Consider the following 24,610-nt stretch of genomic DNA (forward strand, 5'->3'; position numbering starts at 1 on the left):
TCGCTGAGGGTTTATTTCAGATTTTTTTCTGGAAATGCTCCCTGAAACTAATTTTTTTTTTTATGGATACCTCTATCATTTGCATCTACTCTTACTTTGATGTATTTCTGTCCTCCCATTGGGTGAATGCCTATTTAGCTTGTGGGTACCATTTTGTCTGTTTTGTATATACATTCCAAAATTCTGTTCTTATTTTAGTTTTGACGATTAGTGCTTCTTTCTTCTTCAGTAGCTTTTACATAGATTACACTGCTGCCTGTTGTATAATAATAATGCTAGTAAAGTGATAAATGCTTATAATGTGCATGCACCAAACACACACACTTGCACTCACCATCATATACCTGTGAAAACAAAATTTCATTTATAAGTACTGTATTGATGTATTGTGCATATTTTACACAACATTTGAATTGTAGGGTAGCTTAATTAGAAATAAGTTAACCTGACTCAGCATAAAAGGTTTGTAATGTGGCTAGTCATAGACAAGCATTTACAACCTTTAGCATCAACAATAGAACATGCCATCTGGGTCTTTCTGTGGTGTTCTGTCACTAACGTTTTGACTGAAAAGTAAACCTGATGCAATTATAAAGAGTGTTTCCGCCTCACAAGAAAAAATTTAATTAAACAATTTCCCCTAAACTATCAGGTGGGATGTAAGCATTTTCTTCTTTTCAAAGAATCATTAACAGTCCCATTTTCCTACTTACTCCCTGAAGTTTGAAGATTGTCAGGATTTGTACATGAACAAAGGTTTTCAGATATGAGGCTGCTTGTTTCGATGTATAGGCACTGAAAAACATGGCCAGGACATAGGTTAAAAAAAAGCAAGAACTGAGGAAGTGAGGCTGTTTTATTTTGTCTTCTTTGGGAATGGAACAGCTTTACTGACAACTCATGCTGCAATAATCAGAGAGAGGAGACAGCATTTAACACATCAGGTAAAAATGGAACTTGCATTCTTTGGATATAAAAACAGTCAAAATGTGTTTATGAGAGAGTAAATACAGCATAAGCAAGCAAATGACTGATACAGAATCTTAGCATGACACATCGGCCAAACACAAGATAAGAATTGTATATAACAAAGCACACAAGCAATCTCTACTGAAAACAGAAAAAAAGGAATTTTTAAAATGGTTTGAGGTAACATTCAGCAAATTTCATATTCTGAAGATGATCTTCATTGCTAACAAATGAAGAGCATACAGAAGTGTGTAGGTACCTTGCTGCCCTCCATGTCAATGTAATACTGGCCTGACTAATGTAAGTGATGGGGAATGTTGTGGCTCCAAAGTAAAATTTCTAGGGTTTAATTTTCTTTATGACTGTCTAGTAAAATTTACATTTACTAGCTGCAACATCTTTATCGAGAATCAGAAAGCCAGATTTGCAAAAGACTACTGATATATTATTATTGACAGAATTATAAGGTTATATTTATTAGAAGATGTGACAGCAAAAACTCTCAGCAGATGTAAGTACTAGCCCTAACCACTGCCAATCCAACTGTCATAGAAAGCAAAATTTAGTGACATTGACGAGCCCTGAGATGTACTGTGTGGCTGCAATTTATAGCAGTCCAAACTTTCATCATTGACTAAAGTGATGTGATTGTTTAAATCAATGAAGTATACATTGGTCAAACTTATTCATTAAAAAGGATGGGAGACAACCAATAAACATTAATAAAATGGTTTATCTGTTAATCATTAAAATGGCTGTGATTTCCCAGGCTAAATCGAATATATAAACAACAGATAAATTGGAACTTTTCAAAGCCCCATTTAAATTTGAAGCATCAGTAGAATCTACACATTCTTGCACACAATAGATGGCTATACACAAACACATTTGTATGCATGCAAGTATATAAGGAGAGTAGATTGTCATGAACTTCATCCTGCTGCAATTAAAACCTGTGCTTTAAATTTTTTTAAGTGTTATCTGTGCATGCTTTCCCACAACATAGAAAAAGGCCTTTTAGAACTAAATTTCAAAATTGCCAACACTGTTCTAAATTCACATTTATTTGTACACAATGCAGTCTGTGCTTTGTGCTGATAAATTAACATATTCGTAGGTTGTATGATGAATGCAATTATCACTGTCAACATCAATTTGTGTGCAGCGCATTGGTTAAGTACAAATTCAGATAAATTGTGAAAGATTCTAATTTCAGCAATATGATAATAATAATCAACTGCCCATTCTAACCACCATTTTGCTGTTTTATTGGAAAGGTTACATTTGTAACCTGTCTTAAATGAGTTATGCTTAGGGCATTTTTAAAGGGGGTTAAAGGTGGAGGATAACCATTAAGTTTTATTGGTTTCTTATTTTTCTGTATTGAAAAACAAAAATTAGAATGATTAAATATAACAGTTAAAAATGACTGTCTATTCTTATTAAAAATATATTTATTGCTCGGATTTTACAATTAATCAACTAAAAAGCACTTTCTGTATGCATAGTCTTACTGCTTCCACATTTATAAGTGAAAACATTTGTCATTTAGCGCAAAGTTTTTACAACTGTTTGAAGCTTATTAATAGCTTCAAATAAATAAAAAAGTTAAAAGAAATGCTAACTGGTTTAAGGTAATACATGAGTCTGGGGTTACAAGAAATAGGTTTTGTGTTTCAGATTCAGAATAGAGATCTGCTTTGTGGTGGACGCTTTTTGTGAAATTATAAAAAAAAAAAGTAAAGGTAAGAGCTCTCCTGCTGTTAGACTTTTTAACAAATTGTAGATCTGCCAAAGGTTAAAAAAGGAAAATGAAGCCGAAACACAAGTTGGGTTTAAATTATTTTCACTCAAAATGTTGGATTGCAAAACGGTTACTTACAATCACATCTTAAACACAACCTGGAGATAATTCATGAAGGCTGCCATGTGATGATGTCTTATGCTCAAAGACACTCAAAAGTACATTTACAGCCTCATTAAAATGCTGAGAATTGTACCCTACTAATTAAAATTATTACAGTGATGAAAAGCTTGATCAAAAATAACCCTTACTCTAAACTGTATACTAACTGTGCCTTCCAGCAGATTGCATGCTCTAAATCAGGGTCTTGCCAGTCAGATTGATAAGTTCCCTCACACTGCTTTACAGTTTTCTTGTCAAACTATAGATATGTCACAAATTAGAGTCAGCTTGCTGTCCTTTGCAAGAGTACCTCAGTCCATGGCAGTCATGTTGTGCTTAGGACGTGACTGTAAAAGCAATCCTTTCATAATTCAAAATCTGACAGAATGATTAATACCTATTATTTAAAGACCAATCAGAGTCTAATGTCACTGAAGGCTGCGGTCAATCCATGAGCTTTGAGCATACGTTGAAAAAGGCGTCACCACTTTGCAAGGCTGGGTTTTTTTGGCATTGTGGGAAATAAGATCCCAACCTCTTACAATCCCAGATTTGGAGAATAAGGTATCACATTTTATTCTTGGGTTAGCCTTTAAATTCTATTTGCATTTTGGTGTTCAAAGCACTTTAATTATATTACAAATCTAAGTACACCTTATTATTTATTGTACTGCTGTAGGTTTTTGATGCACAAAAGTTTTGAGAGAAAGCTGAAGAGTTATTCCCTAATTTATAAATTTTTATTTTTCATTCCTCCCACAGATGATTAATGGAAGATAAGAAAGTTTTGGTGCTTCCATGGCTTTGCTTAACATGAACAAGATTTAAATTCTGAAAGTGGTGAAGTGTGGAAAATGACGACAGTACACAACATCTATCACAAGGCGAGAAGCCAGCATCTTTGCCTCAGTGCTTCTCTACAAATGTCAAGACCAGTGATGCCCTTTCTCACTGGCACTGTTAAGTAATGCAGATAACACCACGACAGCTTCCAACTGCACATACATGTGTTCTTTCCCCAGTCAGGGGCTAGGCAGTCTACAAATTGTAGTTAATATCATGTCACCAGAAATATATCCCTCTACAGAAAATATCTGTCTCAAGCTCTGAGCATACATCATTAATACAACAATGGCTGGCTGTCTGATGTTCAGCGTCTGTGGAGCTGAATTAACCAATGAAGAGATCAGGGGCAATGGGATGACAAATGACGGTCATAAAGTCAAACAGAAGAGCCATCATGGAGCTCCTGAAGAATGCATATGATATTGTCCAAGCCAAACAAGTACCCATCCTCATGGTTGCCCTCCACCCATGGTGCACGATGGTCAATAACAACTCCTTCTGGAAGAGGTTCTGTCTTTCCAAAGTCAATCATCCATACACACACATTTTCCTGTGCATCATGCACAAACAGTAATGAGCTTCCAATGACCTGCAACAAACATATATGGTTTGTAGTCAGTCAGCTATACAGCTATAACACATTGCATGGTTTGTGGTCAGCCAGCACATTGCATGGTTTGAGTTGGTTAAGTCTGTCACAGAGCCATTTTCATTTTGATAAGAGTGACTAAAGTGAAACTTAAAGATAACATAATTCTTTAGTAATTTACCAGTTTAAAAAGGTACTTTAGCGTCTACACATTTTTAGACAATAATATGGCTAAGCATTAATAAATTTGCACATGCAAATGTCATGTTGTTTCTCATTATCTCCCTTACCAAAATGGCAAGAATCAGACAGCTGCTGCCAAGTTGGGAAAAGAGAGAGGAGACTAAAAGAAGCACATTAACTAAACTAAAAGACAACATATGTGCACTCTTTAATGTGTATAGTTAAAATTTCTAAATACCCCTCATGGGGTGAGCGAATGAAAAAAAAATGTCAAAATGCATGAGGAGCTCTGACCAAAGCAGAAAGGATGCAACTACACTAAATCACACAAGTTGGCTAGAAGAGACTTTATTTTTAAGCAGTATACCTCATGGGATTGGAAAAACTTTGATGATTCTTGAGTAGCACATATGTCACGTAACCTCTGCATGTACTTTACCTGCAAAAGAATATAACTTATTTCTGACATTTTGTTTCCTCAGTCCACAACCCAATATTAAAATGTACGGAGGCTTGTCATTTAGTTTAAGTTCAGTGTATGTGTGGACAACATTATCTTAAAACAGATGTAACTCATAACAGAAATTCGGATGCAAACACTAAGCTACAATCAAGACAGCAATATGTAGACTTAGCAAAGACAAATTTTGCTTTAAAATTAGTTGACCATCAATGAAAATCAGTCAATAAGCTTAACTGATTAACAGATTAAAATGTTTTCCACGCTAGTTTCACCGAGACAGCTGGTTGTACATACCAAAATCTTGTCATTGCTGCCGACAAACGATTTCAGGGCTTCTTTCACGTTTTCCCTTGTCTTTGTCTTCTTGAAATCTTTGCTGGAGGCACCGTCACTCTTCTGTAAAACATTCAGACATGTCATCATTCTTCTGTAATAAGCATTCACCCATTTGTGACTAACAATTTGGGTTGTGATCCAAGTTAACACATGCTTGTTTTTAATATGTGGGGGCATTCTAATAATGATTATTGTTTATGAAAATTACTATTAATACTATTGCAAATTAATCATACAATATCATACCATACAACAAAATCTAAATATTGTACTGCAGGAAAAAACCATTATACTTGCCTTTTTTTTAAAATCTAAAATCTAAAATCCAAGAATGAAAATACCAAATGAGTAATTGTTAAAAGATGAATAGCTCTTTAGTATAGTTACTGAAAAATGCAGATGAAACAGTTACTGGAAAATTAAAAACAAAACACTCCTTACTTTAATGCCTTCAATGCGGAAACCAAGATCAACAGAGGAGCTCATCTCATCCCGCCACTGCATGTAACGAGGTTTGGTGACAGCTCTTTGACCATTTTCCTCAACTGTCGGTGCATTCTGGTCAATTTCCACCATTTTCTGGTACATGTCCTGTTGTCAGAACATTTATATGATATTACTCTAACAACATTTACCATCATCAAGCTAACTACACATTAAAGCACAATTATTGTTACAAAAAAATATGAGTGCTGCTCTGAATTAGCAATGCAATTTTTGTAAACTTAAAAAATCAAAGAAAGTTTATGCGAAAGATGCTGGTTAATGTAAAGATAAATGTCCTTACTTTTCGCAGTGATGGCTTTTTGCGAGCTTTTTCCAGTTCTTCTTCCAAATAGGTACGCACTCCCATTTTAATATCCATTACACATGGTGATGAGAACTCACACAGGAGATCCTGGAGTTGGACATACCCTATGTATCTGTCAAGGAATCTAAATAATTATTTAGGTATCCATAAACGCAGAAGAGAAATGCAGCTGTTACTTGTTGGCTGGCTGTATTAACTACATAACTATCTGGGGTTAACCCGCTGTATTAATCAGAAAATTCAGGAAGTTAATTAGAGGCAAAGGACATGGAAGTGGAGTCATTTTGGTGCAAACAAATATAACAAATAAACCACTGCTTTCTCTCCAAAGCTATAGCCCTATTCTACAGCTCTCAAGGTATGGAAGAACGAGACCAGATTAACAGGCAATGGGGATTGCTTTGAGACACCTAATTAGTAATAACTGAGCTTGCATTTACTAGTCTAAGGATGTAAATGACAAAGTTCAAACACATGATCATAAACCAAGACAATATAATTTTTCATCTTTTTGTTGGAGTTTACTATTAAATCATTTTTTTCCAGTCCTAGATTTGGATTTGCTATGAAACTGTTAGGATACGATCACCATTCTTTTCCACAACTCCTCGGAACTCTGGCACAAAAGGCTGTAATCGGTCATTCATAAGCTGCTGGAAACATGTATATTCTCTGTTATCCAGTTTCTTCAAGACAGATCCAGCTTCACCTGCTTGGAAATTGCCTGCAAATAAGACCACAAATGATACTTGTGGCAATTACATTTACTATAAAGGTACTTGTAAATCATTGGGTTTACAAGGGTTAGTGGTCCACAGTCATGACTGCAGGGGAATAAATCAAACTTTAGCCATTCAGCCAGGGACTAAACCCTCTGAAGTACCCATTATGGACTTCCTAAAAAATAGGATTGTTATAACCCTCTTCTATGGAAGAATCGAAACACTTAAATGAACATCAGTAAATTGCTTACCTTGGTGACCAGCCAGTTGAATCCATGGGTAGCGATGCTTCTTGAAAACTTGAATGAAGGGAGACCATCTGATGATGCTTCGAATCTTCTTCCAGGAACTTTGCTGTAAACATACAAAGTTAAATGTTATTATTTTCTTATCAAATCGCTATTATTAGTGTGTTTTAGAAGTGAGCATGTCTGTTATGCGGGTGCATGGTTGTTGATGATTTAGTCCATATATTACTGATGTAAAGCACTCTGAGTAAATCTTTGGAAAGACACTATATAAATCCTTATTACAATTATTATTATAATACGCCATGTAAGCCTCCACCCTTCTATGTGAGCTTTGTACTAAGTTGGTGATGGAATCCCTCGCCCCATACAGCACAAAACAAGTGTAAGACAACCTGTGGCAAGAAAGGAAGCAGCTTTTGTCCCATGTTGGCAGATTATGGTCCCCCTCTAACCCCCTCTTTCAAGGAGAAAATAGGCTAAGATGCTTTGTGTCCTATCTATTCATCCATCGTAAAATCTTTTCCCGTTGTCATAGTGATGCTGGTGGGGTAGGCGCTGACGTCGACCGGAAGGCCATCGTTGTCAACACCTCCTGCTTTTGTCCTGTGTTGCGTCAGTCATGTTAACAACCAAACAAGCAGCCGTGAGCGTGCATGGGGATGAGACAGTAAGCCGGACACGCCGCTACGTCCTCTCCCCGACAGCGACGACTCAAATGACACCGCAATACGTCTTGTGACGTCAAAGGCTGCTGATCACGCGCTACAAACCGTCCAGCCCACAGCAAACCCCACTCGCTCGTGAGAACATCCAACTCGGTCAGAGTAACAGAAAAAAAAAATGTGTTTAGGCTGCGTAATCGTCATGCTTTTTTTATTTTTGGTATGCTGTAGCTATCACAATCACAACTAAATCCCAGACCCTAATATCGATGTTAAATAGACTGCTACCGAACATGATATCTGTTCATTTGCTTTGAGCTGATAGGATGTAAGTTTTTACTGCAGGGGATTAAAGGATTCTTCATCGTGATGGAAGATGGGTTAAGGTTGTAAAAATACGCGCATGTGTTTGAGAGAGAGAGAGAATGGAGAGCTTTAGCTAGGGTGTTCAGTTGAGACAGTGGTTGAGACCCGCGCTAGTCACCGATGCAGCGAAAATAGTCGGTGCTGATATTCCCACCCCAACCGCTTTCCAACCTCTCAGGGTACATTATTTTTTCTGAATGTGACACCGGTTTTTATCCGATGCTGACCGTTGGTGGGTTTTTGTTATTGCTGTTTGTTTTGAATACTCAGAATTAGTACCCTCTACAATCTACATCCTCTGGGTTTTGCTCGGTGCTTTCCCAATTCGCATAGTCTTCAAACGAAACAAATCTGTATTGAAGGAGCGATGGCAAAGTATGGATGTTAACCGACAGAAGGGGGCGACATGACAACGCTAGTGGAGAAGAGTATGTAATGCGCGCTCACATTTTTTTAAAACACTTGCACGTGCGACGGAATTCAATGAACGATTAATCAGAGGTCTGACGTCACAAAATGGCGTCTGGTATAGATCCCTGTGCCGGTGTAGCGAGACAGTTTTTCCACCCAAGAAACTTTTTCCAAGTGAGGTATGCGTCTTGTTGTAAGGACAGAACCGAACTCTCAGCGACAGCCAATGGTCTGAGGATACTACAAAATGAAATTTAACAGTTGAGAAACACATGAAACTTTTATGTTCAAATTATTACAGCTTACAAAGAGATGTGGATAGCGGACTATTTTCTTTTGATATCACTGCGCGAGTGGGTGTTTGATCGTCTGCTAAAGAGTAACTACAAGTAACTACAAGTCAAATTTAAATAAAAATAACATGAAAAAGCTAAACACATACAACTAAAAATTTATTTTTGGTTAAGATAAAAAAATACCAAGAGAATGTTTGCTAAATCATTCAGCAACACTAGAAAACCCAGCTTCTGCATTCCTCGCTTGGAAAAAGTTTCTTGGGTGGAAAAACTGTCTCGCTACACCCGCACCCCAGGCTATATCTCAACAGATACTGATCAGTCGCATATGATTGTGTACTAACGGCCCGAGGTGACTAATGGCGGACTACATCGGTCTTTCTATCATTTGCTCTGGCCTCAAAGGTATATAGGCCCTCGTTATTTCACGTCTGTAAACTGTACGCATGTTGCAAGACAGTGAGACAGAGAGAGACAGAGTGCATGCAGTGATTGTCGCACTTCAGTAAGCGTACTTATAGATGGGTCACTTTTTATCTTTTTTGTAAAGACTTTACAAGTCGAGATGTGGCCAGTTACACCGCAATGCCCCCTACCCACAGCAATGTTGTCCCAATACTAACTCACCAAATACAAATACAGCTTCCGGATGCGAAAAGTTCAAGGGCGGGCCTCTCTACGATCTAAGGTCTGAAACCTTTACGGACCTGTTTGAGTAATTACAGAGACACCAGAAATCAATGGTTATAACCTGCTTGTATTACATATGGCTTGCAGGGAAGCGCGCTGGGTTTCTCCGTCCCTACCTGGTAGTGCAGTTACCATGACAACAGAGCTAACGCGGGCTGACGCTTTGTTGACGGAGCGGTGCCAGTGGCAGAAACAGAAAGCTTGACAGTGCAATAGCGGTTTTCATTTACCTACGTCAGTTCTGCGCGTCAGTGAAAGATGTCGGTTGTCGAGGTTGTCGCCGGATAGTCCTGCCACCGTCATACGGACCCACGACACACTGCCAGCACACCGTCATACACACACAGCACCGCGTCATAGGGATCCACGACACACTGTCATACAGACACACAGCACCGCGTCATACGGACCCACGACACACTGTCATACAGCACCGCGTCATAGGGATCCACGACACACTGTCATACAGACACACAGCACCGCGTCATACGGACCCACGACACACTGTCAAACAGACATACAGCACCGCGTCATAGGGATCCACGACACACTGTCATACAGACACACAGCACCGCGTCATACGGACCCACGACACACTGTCAAACAGACATACAGCACCGCGTCATAGGGATCCACGACACACTGTCATACAGACACACAGCACCGCGTCATACCGACCCACAACGTCATCGGTCTTTCATGAGGTCACGGTACGGTGGTTGCTGAACACATGAACACAACGGTCTCCTGACAGTACCAATGGCATAAGGCTTTTCGAACCACCACCACCACGAACGAAAAATCTGATATGTACTATAAATAGAAGCGGAGAGACATGTAGATGTATATCAGAGATACAAGGAAGCTAGCGTGTGTTGGGGCTAAAGGGTAGGGGGGGGGAAAGGGGCTGTCGAGAAGAGAGAGAGACTAGTGTCGACAAAGACATTCGAAGCACGCGCCTCCGTCAAAGCGCCCCCAGCGTCGAGAGGAGCCTGGTGCCTCGTCACACTGGCTGCGTGTGATAAACGCTCGTGTTGTTATCCGCTGGACTCCGCCAGTGCCGTGGGTGCCGCTAGTCTCCAGTGCCAACAAGCGGAGCAGCAGACATCTGCCACGTTTCTGTTGAATAAATTATGGGCTAGGCTGACGTGACACTAAGTGCACGCGCACCCAGGTCAATGAATCTAACGTCATCTTTGCGACTGTGTCAACACTGACGGTTTTCCCGCAAAAGGTCGCAAGTGTATTTGTTTTCGTTGATGATAACATTACCCTATCGGCAATTTTCTACCACGAAATTAAGCACGCTTCGATTTGCGCGCGTGCGTGCTTGTGTGTGTGTGAGAGAGCTATAGCACATATTAATATTAATTAATCAATCGTCCTGTATGGGCTGCCAGAAGGGCAGTGGACCTTGAGGTCCAGGGTTAAGATTCCGTCTCAGGACCCATTAATTTTTTTTTTCCGTACGTGGCTATAAGGGCCAACCGTTAGGGATTTTCTACGGGTACTCCAGTTGCCTTCTCCCATTCTTCACCCTCAAGCAAGAAAAGAACGGGTTCGCTAACTGTGCATACTTCAGTACTTCAACGTCTTGTCAACAAGTTTAAAGACAAGCAGATGGCCAGATATCAACTCACCGACAGATGAGCTAGAAATACATGTTCACTTTATTTATTTTTGCCACAGCTTTGTAGGTTTGTGGCACGGTGGAATAAGTATTTTATTTAGGGTTGTTTGTGAGAGTATCGTGAGGTACTGAAGCAGTTACAAGCAATATCTGTGGAAATATTTACTATTTTTATGTTTACTATTATTACTGCTTACGAACCACTCACGGGATTCCCCACTGAGACACAAGAACAATAGAACTATGGCAGGTTTCATTCTGACACGAGCGATATACGATAGTGTTGAGGCAAGATAGTCTTCAGGCCCAGTTCATCTGTAAAATAAGCTGAGTGTGTAGTGTACATGTCGACATCGAAGCTCGACAGCTGAAGGCAGCAAGCACTGTAAATTCTCAACGTGTAAGCTATTAATCCCGTTTTTTGTGCATCGGCAATGCCTGAGCTTTTGACCCCGCGCCGTTAAACGTCTGCGTGGGCGATTGAGAGCTCTCTGCCGCGAAGAGTGGTGGGTGTTTCTCGGCTAGCGAGCACCAGCAATGGCTACAACAACACTTGGCGGACAGCAGAAAGAAATACACCAAAAGGAAGTGCATAAGACTGGAAGAGAAATGAAGCAATCAGTCGTGAAAGACCGGGTCAAAAAAGCTTCCATGATCAACCTTATCTTTCAAACACGCGGCTCTGTCGCTTGCCGGATGGCCATTTTTTTTTTTTTTTTAAATGAGGTCACCATGAATAGCAATAAACGTTTCGACGGCAACATTTTTGTGTGCGTGTCCGTTCAACGGACAATAAAATGAGGGCAGGGAGAGGAAACCACGGTGATCATTTGCAGCGATAACATAATGACAGCGATAAACACTTCTGAATTGGGCCAAATCCTTTCCCTTTTTCATCCTTTCACTTTCCAGGGTACTGGAGTGTAGAGACCCTCCCACCCATACAGCCAGGCTAGCATGGTTTCTCGAACCCATTCGAGCATTTTTATGCTTATTCAGAAATAGTTGTTAGAGGTCCTGACTGTTGTGCCCAGTCTGGAACCAAAACCTGTGGCAGACCCCACAAGAAATGCACAGCCTACAGACAATCACCATTAAAGTATCTTAATTAATGTTTGGTCTACCTTTCTACTCCCAACTTCTCTGACACTGTATGCTCGCCATTATCACGTCACAACAGCTGGCCTGTTAAGATGTATTGCTGTTCTTAGTGAATGAACCCGAGCAGGAAATGATCCCCCCCCCAAAAAAAAAAACAACAACACCCACCTAACAACAACAACAACAACAACAACAACAAACCAAACACATGACACTTCCTCTAACCTCTGGAGAACAATTCCAGTTACTCGGGTATGCAGGTTTCAAAGTCCATATAAAAGAAACCTAGTTTTCTTACACAAATCAATTCCAGATTGCTACCGACTTGCTTGATAGCATTCAATCGACTGAGTAGAACAGGTCGCACTATTTAAAAACGATTCCTGTATACGTCGTCTTTGCGAACAAAAGACTGATAAGCAACTTACATCAGCGTCTAGCTACCAGCTACCTACTTTGTTACGTGGCAGCGGAGGGTCCAGCAGGTCCACTTCAATGGGTCCATCCCAGTCGCTGAGGTCATCATCTGTGTCCACTGCACGCTCCACCTCCAGGAACCGGGAGGAGGGCATGCTGCTGCTGCAGCTGTCTGCTACAGCTGCCATCATTTTATCTCCCAGTCGTCGTCGTGGCGGTGGTGGTGCAGCGCAAGCTTTTCGTTTGACTGAAACGTCAGCAGTCCAGGTCTGTCATGACCCTTTTCATGTAACGTGTATGCCAACCACTCGGATCCAACGCTCGCTAAGGTCGGTCACCTGTGCCTACAGAAACAATCCTACTTGTCACCTCCCATGGTCACGTGCAGCGAGATGGTGTTTATGAAGGTCAGACGCGTGTCAGTCTCTGGCACAGAGGTGTATGTATATAAAGGATAGACTATCGTTGGGCTGCGCTCACTCGGTAAGACACTAGCGCTGAAGCGTTACTCGCGCGTCATTAACGGCGACACTCGAAGCGGTTACTCTATAGGGCGCTGACCAAAGCGCGATTATCCAGAGGACTGTGACGACAGCAGCTGAGTGCTTAGCAGAGACAACTTACTGCAAGGAGCTCACACCACTCAGCACCTTCACAGAATGGTCAACAATCTGCTGCGTTCTTGGAACTGTTGTCGACGTAGACGTCGAAAGACCAGCAGGTGCGGGTCGTGGAAGATCTTGCGCACACCGTCGTTAGAGCGTCAGGTGTCCGTAGGTGAAGACGTCAAACGTTGCGTGTTGTCAACAAGGTTAATGGATCAAACTTGCTCGCATCGCACCTGTAATCACCATCTCGTTCCTGACACCATGTGATCCCGCGTCAGCTGTCAGTGATTACCAACAACTCAGCCGCCGCTCGGATCGCGCTGCGACGAAACCAAAGTGGCAGCGAACGGTGGATATCGCACCTGACTTGGCAGCACCAAGTGTGGTGCGCCTGAACTGAAGGAGAAGAGCACACCTGTCCGCCCAGGTGGGATCCGCCGTCACAGACGCTGGCACGGCGAATGGCAGGCTGGCGGCGACACGCGGAGGCCGTGCGGCGCATGTGGCGACACAGTCATTCCCAAGCTGAGAGGCGGCGAGCGTTACTGCGGATCACTGGCGGCAGCGCGCGGCGGGTGTGCAACAACACTCCCTACCCCTACCTGCACGTGCGTTGACGTTGTTAGGTTGGGGTGGAGGTGTTCGAATGGGCTCCTTTAGTGGGCCTCAAGTCTCTATAGCCAGCGGCGGAGTCGATGGAAGAATGTGTGTTGTTTTCACCTGTCCACCATCACCCCAGCTCTGTCAGTACAGTATGATGTCACTCGTAGAACGCTCGTGTTTGCAGGCCGCCGCCTTCTGCGCTCTGCTTGCTGGTGAAAAGAAAACGTAGGGTGGACCGCCCCCCACTCTTTAATGGCTGCTGTACACACTTTCTCGGCAGCAATCTCCCTCAACAACACACAAGACGTTTCACCCCGCTTGGTTGACAAACTTGTTGGTGACTGCTTGTCAGCTGTTGAGTTCGGACACGTCCCTCTACCCACCTCCAGCCAGCAACCTCAGACGCTTCGCTTTCGGTTTTGTCAACACGGTCATATCAACATTTCCGGATTCGCCTCATGTCGTTTGTTCGCCTCGCTACACACGCCGGTTTTCGGTGCACGAGTTTGCGCCACATGGCAACACGGACGCTACTTGTTTTGCAATGCTTGCTGCCAGTGCCTTGTCCACAACTATGTCAGCAGCATTCCCCGAGCACCACTTGCAGCAAAACAAACGCTGTCGGGGAGCTGTGCGCCCTTGTAGGCGCGTGGGACGGGTGTCGAGTTGTCCGTCGTGCTTGCGGCTTTGTAGATGAGGCGTGGGCGGGTCGAGTTGCCTAGTCCGACTGCGACATGCCGCGCTTGTCGGGTTACTTTAAGACGACGAGCTGTTGCCACTGACATTATCCACGGCCTTGAGCAGCGACTCCATTATAGAAACGCCACACATTACTCAGCGAACAGCTAAAAAAAAAAAAAGCGGGGTCAGGCGAAGCGTGGTGTGTATGTGTGTCTCACTCGGACGCTATCTATCCGAGGCTACAGGAAGACCTCGTTTCTGACAGGCGAGTGAGCGTGCAGTTGGAGTGAGACAGGAACAGCCAGCAAAGTTGTGTGAGGCCGCGCGCGGTTACCCTGCTGTCAGATTTTACCAAGCCCTCGATGGTGGCGTGGGGCGGGGAAGAACGGGTCGTAGGTAAGCCACAAGTACAGTGCTACTAATAAATAATGCTTCCCTTCCCCACTCTCGTTGTTGTTTTTCTCTCTCCGACCTTCAGGGTCAACTTTTGCACAAGCTCTCCCTACGCTAACTGCGAGTGAGCGCGAGTTGTAAAGTTGAAATTGTCGCTGATGGAGGGCGAAGAAAATCGGGGTCGTGACCCACGTCAATAACGCCAACGTTTGACGAGACATCGCTCGTGTGCAGCTGCATTGCATAACGCTGCTAAGGCGTGTGCTTGTTGGTGAACAGGTTCCATACAGGTCAGCTATCTGCCCGTTGTTGATAGATGTGCCATCTAGTTCCTATTACAAACATCAGGTGTTGAAATAAGCACAGACACGGCCACCGCCCAAACGTTTTGACAGTACACAAAAACACTTCGTCATTGTACCTTTTTCGATCCGCCCCAACCGCCGCTTCTCCACTGCGGTTAGTATCTCTAGTCCTGTAAAAATGCACAGACGCACACAATCGCCACCTGCGTGTACTAGGGACCACCGGTAAGTTTTCCAACATGCTTTAGCAGAAAGTGCAATAATATACAGCACGGGTAACTTAGTAAGAACATCTCTGTTTGTTTTTTTTTTTTTTATCAACGATAATCTCCATCTAGTGCACATTTTAAATAACAAAGCTGATGCACCTATAGAACAGAGTCCACCCCCCACCCCCACTTAACCACACCCCTTGGATTGTCCTCACCTGTGTGGTAACGCCGGCTCTCTTTTCTGTCCACATTGTTTACAACTCTCTTACCTTTTCTCAGCGAACACGAAAAGCCACTTTAGAGAGGCCTACAGCAAAATGTCATAAATGACTATCTTTGTGGACAATTTTCAAGTACATGAAAATATATGATCCTCAATAAAGGTGGCTGCATTTAACCAGCCGTTCAAGTCGTTTTCCCCCTAAAAAATGTTGACAGTAATACAGTTCAAAGTGACGATCAGTGCCAGGGTGTGTCTATGCTCACACTTATGGTCGCATTGTGCATAGTAACACTCCCTCCCACACACACACACACTTTTTTTTTAACCAACTTGTTCTTCCATGGGGCCAGCTTCAACCTTTAAGGACAATTAGTATTTGTTTAATAAAATACTAATTAGTCGCCATTCTCTCAAAAATGTAGTTAACTGTTAAATATAAGGCGTGTGTCTATAAAATAGTAAGCTTCACATAAAATGCTATGTACCACTACATTTTGTAATAATCATAATACTTCAATCAGCAGACCCGAAGATCCTTTATACTGTTATGTGCTAAAGCAATATATAAACCGAAATCTGGTACAAGAGAAAAATAAATGCTTCATTTCCACCAGACAACCTTTGTTTATTAACCACATTATAGCAAACACATTCTTTTATATTATATTGGCTTAGACTGATTACTCATAATGCATTTCCATAAAAGAATAATAGAAGCAACTATACTGCTGACAAATAAACGCGCTGGGTTCATTTCATGTCATTCCTTTTCTGTGAAAGCGCTGTGTGGCTATTTTCGGAACTGTAAAATACCAACGGAACAAAAAATTCCATATGTATGCAAAATTGACTAGCTTAGGATACCCAATATTTACATAACAATGCATGGTGTTTTGTACGGAAGAATAAGTGTGCTTTCCACTTTGAACATGCAGCTGAAATGTATGCTTTTCCTTTTAAACAAAATGTCTCACAAGCATTTGTCGGGGAATTTAACGATTCTTCGATATGCGCCGGAAAACCGCTCAATAAAAGGGAGAGGCGAGAGGTGTGTGACAGAAATCACTCAAGTAAATAAACGCCTGCCTGTCTACTTGAACTCACTTCCCACTGTCCTCCCTAGCAAGAAATATACCAGAACAAAGGCAGAGAACCTGACCATAACTCACTAGAGTTCAGCAAGGTCTCTGAAAGTGAGGGTTAAGCAGGTGTGAGTGAAGCCAAGTGCCAGCAAGTATTTCAAGTGAGACATTCTGGCAGCTGTTGGCATGGAAGAGGAGAGAAAATTATTCTGAGAGACAGCAGGGGCCAGCACCATGTGACGTCACTCGCTGATCGGGATCAGCACAGATCGGAGTGAGGCACGGAGGGGAACTGCCCTATGGGCACCCCGCCTAGGAGTAGGTTTAGTAGGGGAGTTCAGAAGGCAGAGGTCAGGTCTATGCCAGCCGTCCCAGTGGAGCGGTTGCAAATCTTTTGTGACGCAATCCCCCAAATGGCGGGTTCAGGGAAGAATGATCGGGTCACTCAAGGTCAGGAGATGTGACCTAAGCGCTAACCTTACCTACAATTAAACCACTCAACCGTGTTGGAGATACAACACCCGGTTGGTTTTTTGAAAAAGTGTTTGAAGAAGAACACAAACACACAGTTTCATAGGAATCAGAAGGTGTGTGTGTGTGGGGGGGGGGGGTGCAAGGGGAAACACCCGCCCCCCTCAATAAAAATACTAAGGAGACAAGAATGTGACCGTCGTTTATTGTCAGCATAGAGTTTGCTTCCCACCCTAACTCCAAAGCCGAACATCTTCCTACACACACACACCATGTACGCTATATACACGGTATGAGGCTCCGGTCTTGTTCTGCAGGGTGAAGTCTGTAAGATAAGATCTTATTTTGAGTCCGAGTTGCTACTACAGGTCACGCAAACTTATTTGTCAGCTTCGAGCTGAACCAAAACAGCCAGATGCTGTTTGTGTGCCACAAAGGCCAAGCTGAATCTGGCCGGTCACTGCTAGTCAATGTTAAACTCCACATTTCTTTTTTTAAAAACAATAAATGTTAGGTTTTGAACATTTTTTAAAACATATTCCTTTGTTTAACAGGGTTGTGTAGGAACATCTTCATTATATAGGAGTGGGTGGGAGGAAGGTGGCAATTAAGTATTTAGAGTCTGGAGTCTCTCCACTGTAGCTGCTTGAAAAAATGTCTTGACTACAAAATGTTTTAGAGAACAAATATTTTAGGTGGACATGACACTAAGATTTTGATTCCGTTACAGCATGCTGTTGGCAATAGCTAATAGCCAAGCAACTGTACACGCTACAGAGCTAATTAAATACTTCTTTAACATTTCATCTCATGCATACAGTGATTAAGCAAAAACTGTCTCTAATACATCCTGCCTAATTGCTGCTTAAGTATATTATGCTTTCACTGTCACCAGCATCGCTAACAGTTCCTGAATAAATCAAATGCCTCATTGTATTTCAGTCATAATGAAAAGGAAGTCTTATTTAATACCCATATTTGTCCAAACTGTATGTTATGCAGTGATAACACCTTAATTATAAATTGCATTCTCTTTTGTCTAGAATTTGTCAGAAAAGAAAATTAAATGAATATCTATTACAAATAATGAAGTGTTTGCAGGAGAATATGCAGTGTGTCTAATAGTGTCTTAAAGACCAGTGTCTAAACTTCACCACAGTTTGTCAGAAGCCTTCACAACTGATGTCTTAATAGTGTCAGCCAGAGCCCTTCACAATCTGTCTCAACTTGACCTACAGTCTCAAACAAAGCCCTTCACCAACAGCATGTCAGGCTGAGTTCTTCACATGGTCATAACTTTATCTACTGAGTACAGCACTTTCCTGTTGTTGGACTAATGTTATGCTTCTCTGGGCATGCCTTAATGTCTTCCAAAGCATAATGCCTGAATTTTGTTTTTCTTGCTGCTAGAGGCTCCTTCTGTATGCTCTTAGAAACTGGGTGTGGCAATGTTGACATGACTGAAGGAAAGTATTCACACCTGATCTTCACAATTTCAAAAGCATTAACAGCAAAATAACAGGTTTGAATATGTTATCTTTTAATGTGTTCTTAAAAAAAAATAATTACTATCAAGCTTAGTGTTAAGGGGGCTATATCTTACCAGTGTGAAATTTCTGGAATGAGATAGGTAATTAGTATATTATTCTAAAGTTACATAAATTAGCAGATTGCCTCACAAAAAGATATGAACTGCAACAGATTATTACTGTACCTCTACAGTATTGTCTGAGGAGCAATTAAGACAGGAAGATTTGAGATCAACATGGTCCAAATTTGCTTTTCTTGTTACTCTTTTGTGGAGATCTGCTAACCTGATGATGACAGCAGATTCCTAAATAAACACGAATGGGACTTGCCTCACAGGAACACAATGCACCAAACTCTTCTGAAGCAAAGGTAAAAGTATGAAACCAACAGCAGAGATCTGCATCTTAGACTAGTCAATGACTCCCCCTCCCCCAGTGCAAAAAAAGACCTAAGGGAGGTCTTTGATATGATGATCAAATCTCTATAAGTAGCAGATTCAGCATGCTAACATGATTATTTATTCTCAGTTATGCTTTCCACATTGCCTGTGGACACCAATAAATACACAGTAAAGTAACTGCAGATGCAACGTTCAGTACACTATAAAATGTGAACAAGCAAATACTAGCAATATTTTTTAAGTGCTAAATGAATAGCCCAATCAATGGGTTATTTTTCGCTTAATGTATGAAGAATTAATGCTGGTATTTTATACTGACGCGCGTGTGTGCTTGTAAACGAGTTACAGAAAGAAAAGACTGTGGTACATACGGGAGATAACCACTGCCTTGGAAATTTACAGCAGCTGTAACGCTTATCTCCCCTGTTGGGAAAAAAAAAACCTTGCTCAATTACCTGAGTAAAAGCGCGATTAGACATATCTGGATGCTCTCGATAGAGAAGAGAGAGAATGTAAAAGGAAGAATGTGTGTGACCCATCATATCTCCCTGCAGTCAGTGTCATGTCGACTTGTCAGAGGAAAATAGCATAAAAGTTGTTTTCTTCCCGATTAGTTTCACGCGCTTCACTCAAGTCTCAAGTGTACTCCAAGTAATCTGGCTTTCAGCCAAAGTCATTAAAGTTTTGGGGAAAACAGATTTATTGATGGGCATCACATATTAAGGCCTCTTAAACATTATTTTAAAATTTTTTTTCCTTGTAGAAGCGTGGAACAGAAACAAAATTGATAAGCACATACGATACAGTAAAATTTTCCTCCTTTTCTTGCTTTAGAATGATATCAGTCAATACATTATCCCAGACAGAGTTAAGATTGAGGCACACTAGCGATACTTGTCACCCAAACGTCCCTAATTAGTCGTTGCGACTACGGTGGTTGGATAGAATTATCAAGGTTTACTTAACCAAAGGCACTATAAGAGCAGGACGTGCGCTCTGAACGCGTTTACCCGTCAGTCTTCTTGTCTTGAGTGCTTATCGTCACGTCTTGGACTAACGGACACGACGATGATACACAAACTTGTCTCCACCAGGTGCCCACCAGCTCCAGTTTCTCGCGCGCGCGCACACACACACGTGTGCGGGTTCATGCTAAGAAACTACACATTGTAGCCATTACGATAAATAACTAACAGTCTATTCTACATTTTTTACATCCTTTCGTTAAGCATCCTCGTTCCTAACACACCTCCCGAGCAAGATGGGGTGGAGTAGATCGTTGGCCAAACAAGCGAGTACACTTCGCCGAACGCATCATGAGGAAATGATATCCTGCTGTTGGCTGTTAGCCTGATAATCTGCTAGTAATCGTGAGCCGCTCACATGCCCTCGCCACCAGATGGAGAGCTTGTTGACGTCAAGCGCCTGCTCTCTGAAGCCACGGCCAACCAAGACCTTGACCCCACGAGGGCGAGATAAACCTGCAGGCTGTTCGAAGAGTCGCACACAGGAGAAGGAGACGACTTCTGTACGCACACGGCGCACACTTAAGGACTGACAGCGCGCACGTGCTGGTACGAGTGTCTGTGAGGACCGGCGGTTTTATCTCCTGCACACCTCACAATCGCTAACCTCCAACTCCAACCACCCAGCCCCTACCTCATATTATCTGCATCATCGTGAAATCTCCAACACCGTGAAGGCAGCTTCATAAAGAATAAGAGACTCTCCTTCAAATTTCTAAAAAAATATCTGCTGTCAAGATCTTTTAAAATTTACAGCGCACAGTGTACACTGCACTGATGTCTGCCACGTTTTGCTGCGGCGATACTGTTGGAAACCTGTACTTGAGTTGTGTTTACTAAGTACACATGTTGTTGTCTCTAAATGACCAGCTAAATTGAGTAATTTGTCAGAAAAGTGACAACCCAGCGCTGCAGCAGACAGCACCATGTAGAAGGATCGTATATGATAATTCCAGTATATAGAGTGAGGCCTATATATCACTAGTGGTCATATCGAGATCTTGACATGTAAGCATGTCCGACACCTTGTCTGACAGTTACACCTATTAAAATTTAAACCATAAGGCGGGTCTTGCGTGAACCTAGAACTCATCTTCACATTTTGTGTATATGCCCTTATATTTCATTTGTTGATGCGATGTTAATAGCAATGATAGAAGCGGTGGTAGCCTTTAGTACTTATCAGCCGATGTTTCACTTAATTTGTCCAAGTTTATCAACAGTTAATTTATTCTAGTTTACCAAGTTAATTCATCCAAGTTTATCACAGCTAATTTATCCTAGTTTGTTTGTTCCCTCAACACAAAAAAGCCGGTTTAACAATAAATTGTTATGTGCAATGCTATCAGCTCAACAGATTACCTCTCAAACTGTTTTTATGTTGTTATGAACATTTATTGCGTGTGCATACTGTTTAACAGTCCTCCGCATTAAATATAACGTACTTGTGATACAAGAATCTGATAGTGTTGTATGAACATAGATAATATTTAAGCAATACGAATGAGTGAACTTCTCTATACCTTAAAAACACCTATATTATAAATTATAATCCATCCTCACAGAGAGGACTATATGTAATTAATGTATAAGACGTATTTATCCCATCTCATAATTGAAGAAGATGACAAAACACCAATTTAATGAATGACAGATCATGCAGAATGTACTGTGTATAAGTGCAGAGACGGACTGGAGGCAAAGATGACGATGTGCCACTGGTACAGTGTGGATGCTGGGTCCCATTATCCTAATTTCGGCCTCACCCAGTGACTAATAGTACACAGCTCACAATTCAAGATGCCTTTTAACTGATACAGATGACTTACTGCCGTTTTTAAAACGGTCAGTGAAGTTTACAAAGCTGATATTTTATAATATTCATGTTCGTGTGATACAGACCCAGGATGAATCTGTGATAAAGAGAGACAGTGCGAGCGTATGCTGGGTGGTGGTGGTAGGGGGTGGCGTGCGTGTTTTCGTGACAGCCAGTCTGTGAATAAGCGTAACAAGTTATTCAAAAAGCCTCTAATTTTCAATGAAAAAGCATTTACCCGTTTGAGAGATGGCGCCGGACTGGTGGGAGGGTCCCTGTCCCTGAGCAGGCAAGCGTCACAGTCACATGGCGGCATGGAGGACATCACCTCCCTCACGTCCGCGTGCTCCATCATCTCGATCACCTCTTCCTCGCTGATGGGCTGCAAGCTGGAGGAGCTCCTTTTGATCAACGCCGCTTTGCTCACCTGGCCACGCTCCTGATACGCGTCGCCGCCGCCGCGCCCTCCTGCGTGCGTCGGCGTGGCCGTGGTGGTGAAAGAATAACAGTTCCAAGGTTCACGCCCGCCCGTGGTGGGCTCGCTGATACCTCTGTCGTCATCCTCGTCTCCCCCGCAGGTAAAGGTGACAGTCACCATGTCCTCGGCAGGTGTCTGCATGCTGGCCGCTGGGTCACACGACGTGCAGCAGCTGCTGCCACCGTGGTGTTGGGACTCGCAGAGGGTGTCCATGTCTACGGTGACGTCGACTTGCCGCTCATACTTCGCGCCGCCTGCCGCCTGCGATGACGTGTCTTTCATGTCGGATTAGGAGGCAGGCAATGGCTATTCCTCGTGCACTTTCCGCTGCAGCAGCTGGCACGACGCGACGCGTGCAAACACCTACCGGACGCATCGCCCGTGAACAAAAGTCTCGATCGACGGAAGCAAGCTGGGGGCGGGAAGGTGTGCGAGCGACTGTCCAGCGCTCTATGCCGTGCAGCACTTCACAGCGCCTGTGTGCCGGCGGTATCACCGATTACAGCGTCCGCAGCCGCATTGGCACTCCACACCACCAGTCCCACCCTCTCATCATCACCCACCCACTTTCTTGAGGTCCTCGAGGTGTGGGGCTAAATTTAGCTGACAGTGTGCACTAGGAGCGGACGCCGAGCTCTTGGCGCCAAGTCACGATGCCGCACCGCCGTGTGGAGTCGCTATAGCTGCTCGCTCCTTGCCTTGAAAACTTCGTCGGTCAACTTGAAGCCACCGCTGCCATTCAGCTTCCTCTGCATTTTTCTTGCACAGTCATGTAGGTCACTAGTTGGCAAGACAGCGATTTTGGCCCAAGTCCGCTTCCCTCCTGGCTTTCCTAAGTCGCCTCTGTCCTGAATGTGCGGGAACTCCTTTCCCTTCGCTCAAAGTCGGATATCACTTAGACCTGCAGGGAGAAGTGGACGAGCCCAAGTCCACACAGTTCACAGCTATAAATAGTAAACAAGGGCTGAGAACGCTCGCTCGCTCGCGCGCGCATACCCATACAAGCACGCACAAGCTGTCGCTACAGGGCAAAACTACTTCCGCGGCTTGCTTCGCGCTGGCGGTCACCGCCTGCGGTCCCACCAAAGTCTGCACGTCTGTAAGCGGCCACACCTTCGCTCACGGCTCTGGAAGCCCTCCACAAACCCAGAATGAGTCTCGAGTGCTCTAAGCTCGGGACCCTTCGCCAACAGAAATCCCTGTCGTATTCACGACACTAACTCTTCGGATGGCTGTCAACGCGCACGCCAGTCTATGACCAGATCACATAAGGATCGTGACGCACTTGTCCTCGTTTCCTTTCGTTATTGTTTCAGCACCAAAGTTTGTGTTAGGCTCTTTTCTCGGGTCATCAGCAAACAATTTCCGGCTCGTGACACAAATGAGTTCGCGCCTGTCTGTCAACGATGTTTGAAAACAAAAGTCTTATCAGTCGATTAAAATTATGAAACTCTTCAGTAACTATAAAGCTACAGCAGACACCGCAAGGTTGTTCTGCGCTTTCGATGGGCATACGAGGAAAGGTGAGGGGGAGGGAGCGCTTAAGTGAGGAGAGAGAAGGAAAATGAAAAAGGGATTGATTGAATACTGGCCCAGACTATTCTCTTTTACTCAGGCGAGCAGCTGCATTAGCACTGAAGACGTCAGCACTCTGTCGATGATAACGGCAGTATTGGCGAGCAGGGCGAGTCGCCCCTTCCAGTTAACAGAACGCGAATCAAGTACAGATAACGTCTGACAACGACAAGAAGATTTTGACCACTTGGAAACGATCTCCACGCCTGACGAGGAAAGGATGACATCAGCAAGATTAAAGATTGATTAAAAGAGAACTGCTAATGCTCAACTTTAAAGACGATATATTTATAAAAAGGACAGCAAATCAACTTACAGACTCCAAACATATTCGTGAAAGGTTTTCATGAAAGCCTAATGCTGATTTAAAGTGGCAATATAAGTGTTTTTATACTAACTTAAAACGACCCGAGTTAAAGCAGCACTAAAATGTGATTTGTATGAGACCTTAGAAGGCAAAAGTTCAGGAAATGTGTTAAGTGATACTAAAAATAGACGGTTGTTGAACTAAAGTGACCGAAGTGTTGTTGTCATTTATTAAGGAAACGTGTGAATGCCA

General features: G+C 42.8%; 1 protein-coding gene across 6 annotated transcripts in view; it reads right to left on the reverse strand.

Moving 5' to 3' along the window:
- Positions 1-358: 358 nt before the first annotated feature.
- LOC112561043 (inositol-trisphosphate 3-kinase B-like) overlaps positions 359-24,610 on the reverse strand; it is a 38,203-nt gene continuing 13,951 nt past the window's right edge. For 2 of the 6 annotated variants that reach the window (XM_025233193.1, XM_025233192.1), the window contains exons 2-9: positions 22,237-23,873; positions 7,077-7,179; positions 6,687-6,827; positions 6,080-6,207; positions 5,734-5,883; positions 5,251-5,352; positions 4,861-4,932; positions 359-4,310 (exon numbers count right to left, since the gene is read on the reverse strand). In XM_025233193.1, coding sequence (XP_025088978.1) covers positions 4,098-4,310; positions 4,861-4,932; positions 5,251-5,352; positions 5,734-5,883; positions 6,080-6,207; positions 6,687-6,827; positions 7,077-7,179; positions 22,237-22,758 — 1,431 coding nt within the window. In that variant the 5' untranslated portion in view covers positions 22,759-23,873 and the 3' untranslated portion in view covers positions 359-4,097. Of the gene's footprint in view, positions 4,311-4,860; positions 4,933-5,250; positions 5,353-5,733; positions 5,884-6,079; positions 6,208-6,686; positions 6,828-7,076; positions 7,180-12,687; positions 14,965-22,236; positions 23,874-24,610 lie in introns of those variants that run through there. The other 4 variants (XM_025233195.1, XM_025233196.1, XM_025233194.1 and 1 more) reach the window with 3 other exon arrangements.

The sequence above is a fragment of the Pomacea canaliculata genome, linkage group LG4, assembly GCF_003073045.1.
Source record: "Pomacea canaliculata isolate SZHN2017 linkage group LG4, ASM307304v1, whole genome shotgun sequence".
Taxonomy (NCBI): Eukaryota; Metazoa; Mollusca; class Gastropoda; order Architaenioglossa; family Ampullariidae; genus Pomacea; species Pomacea canaliculata.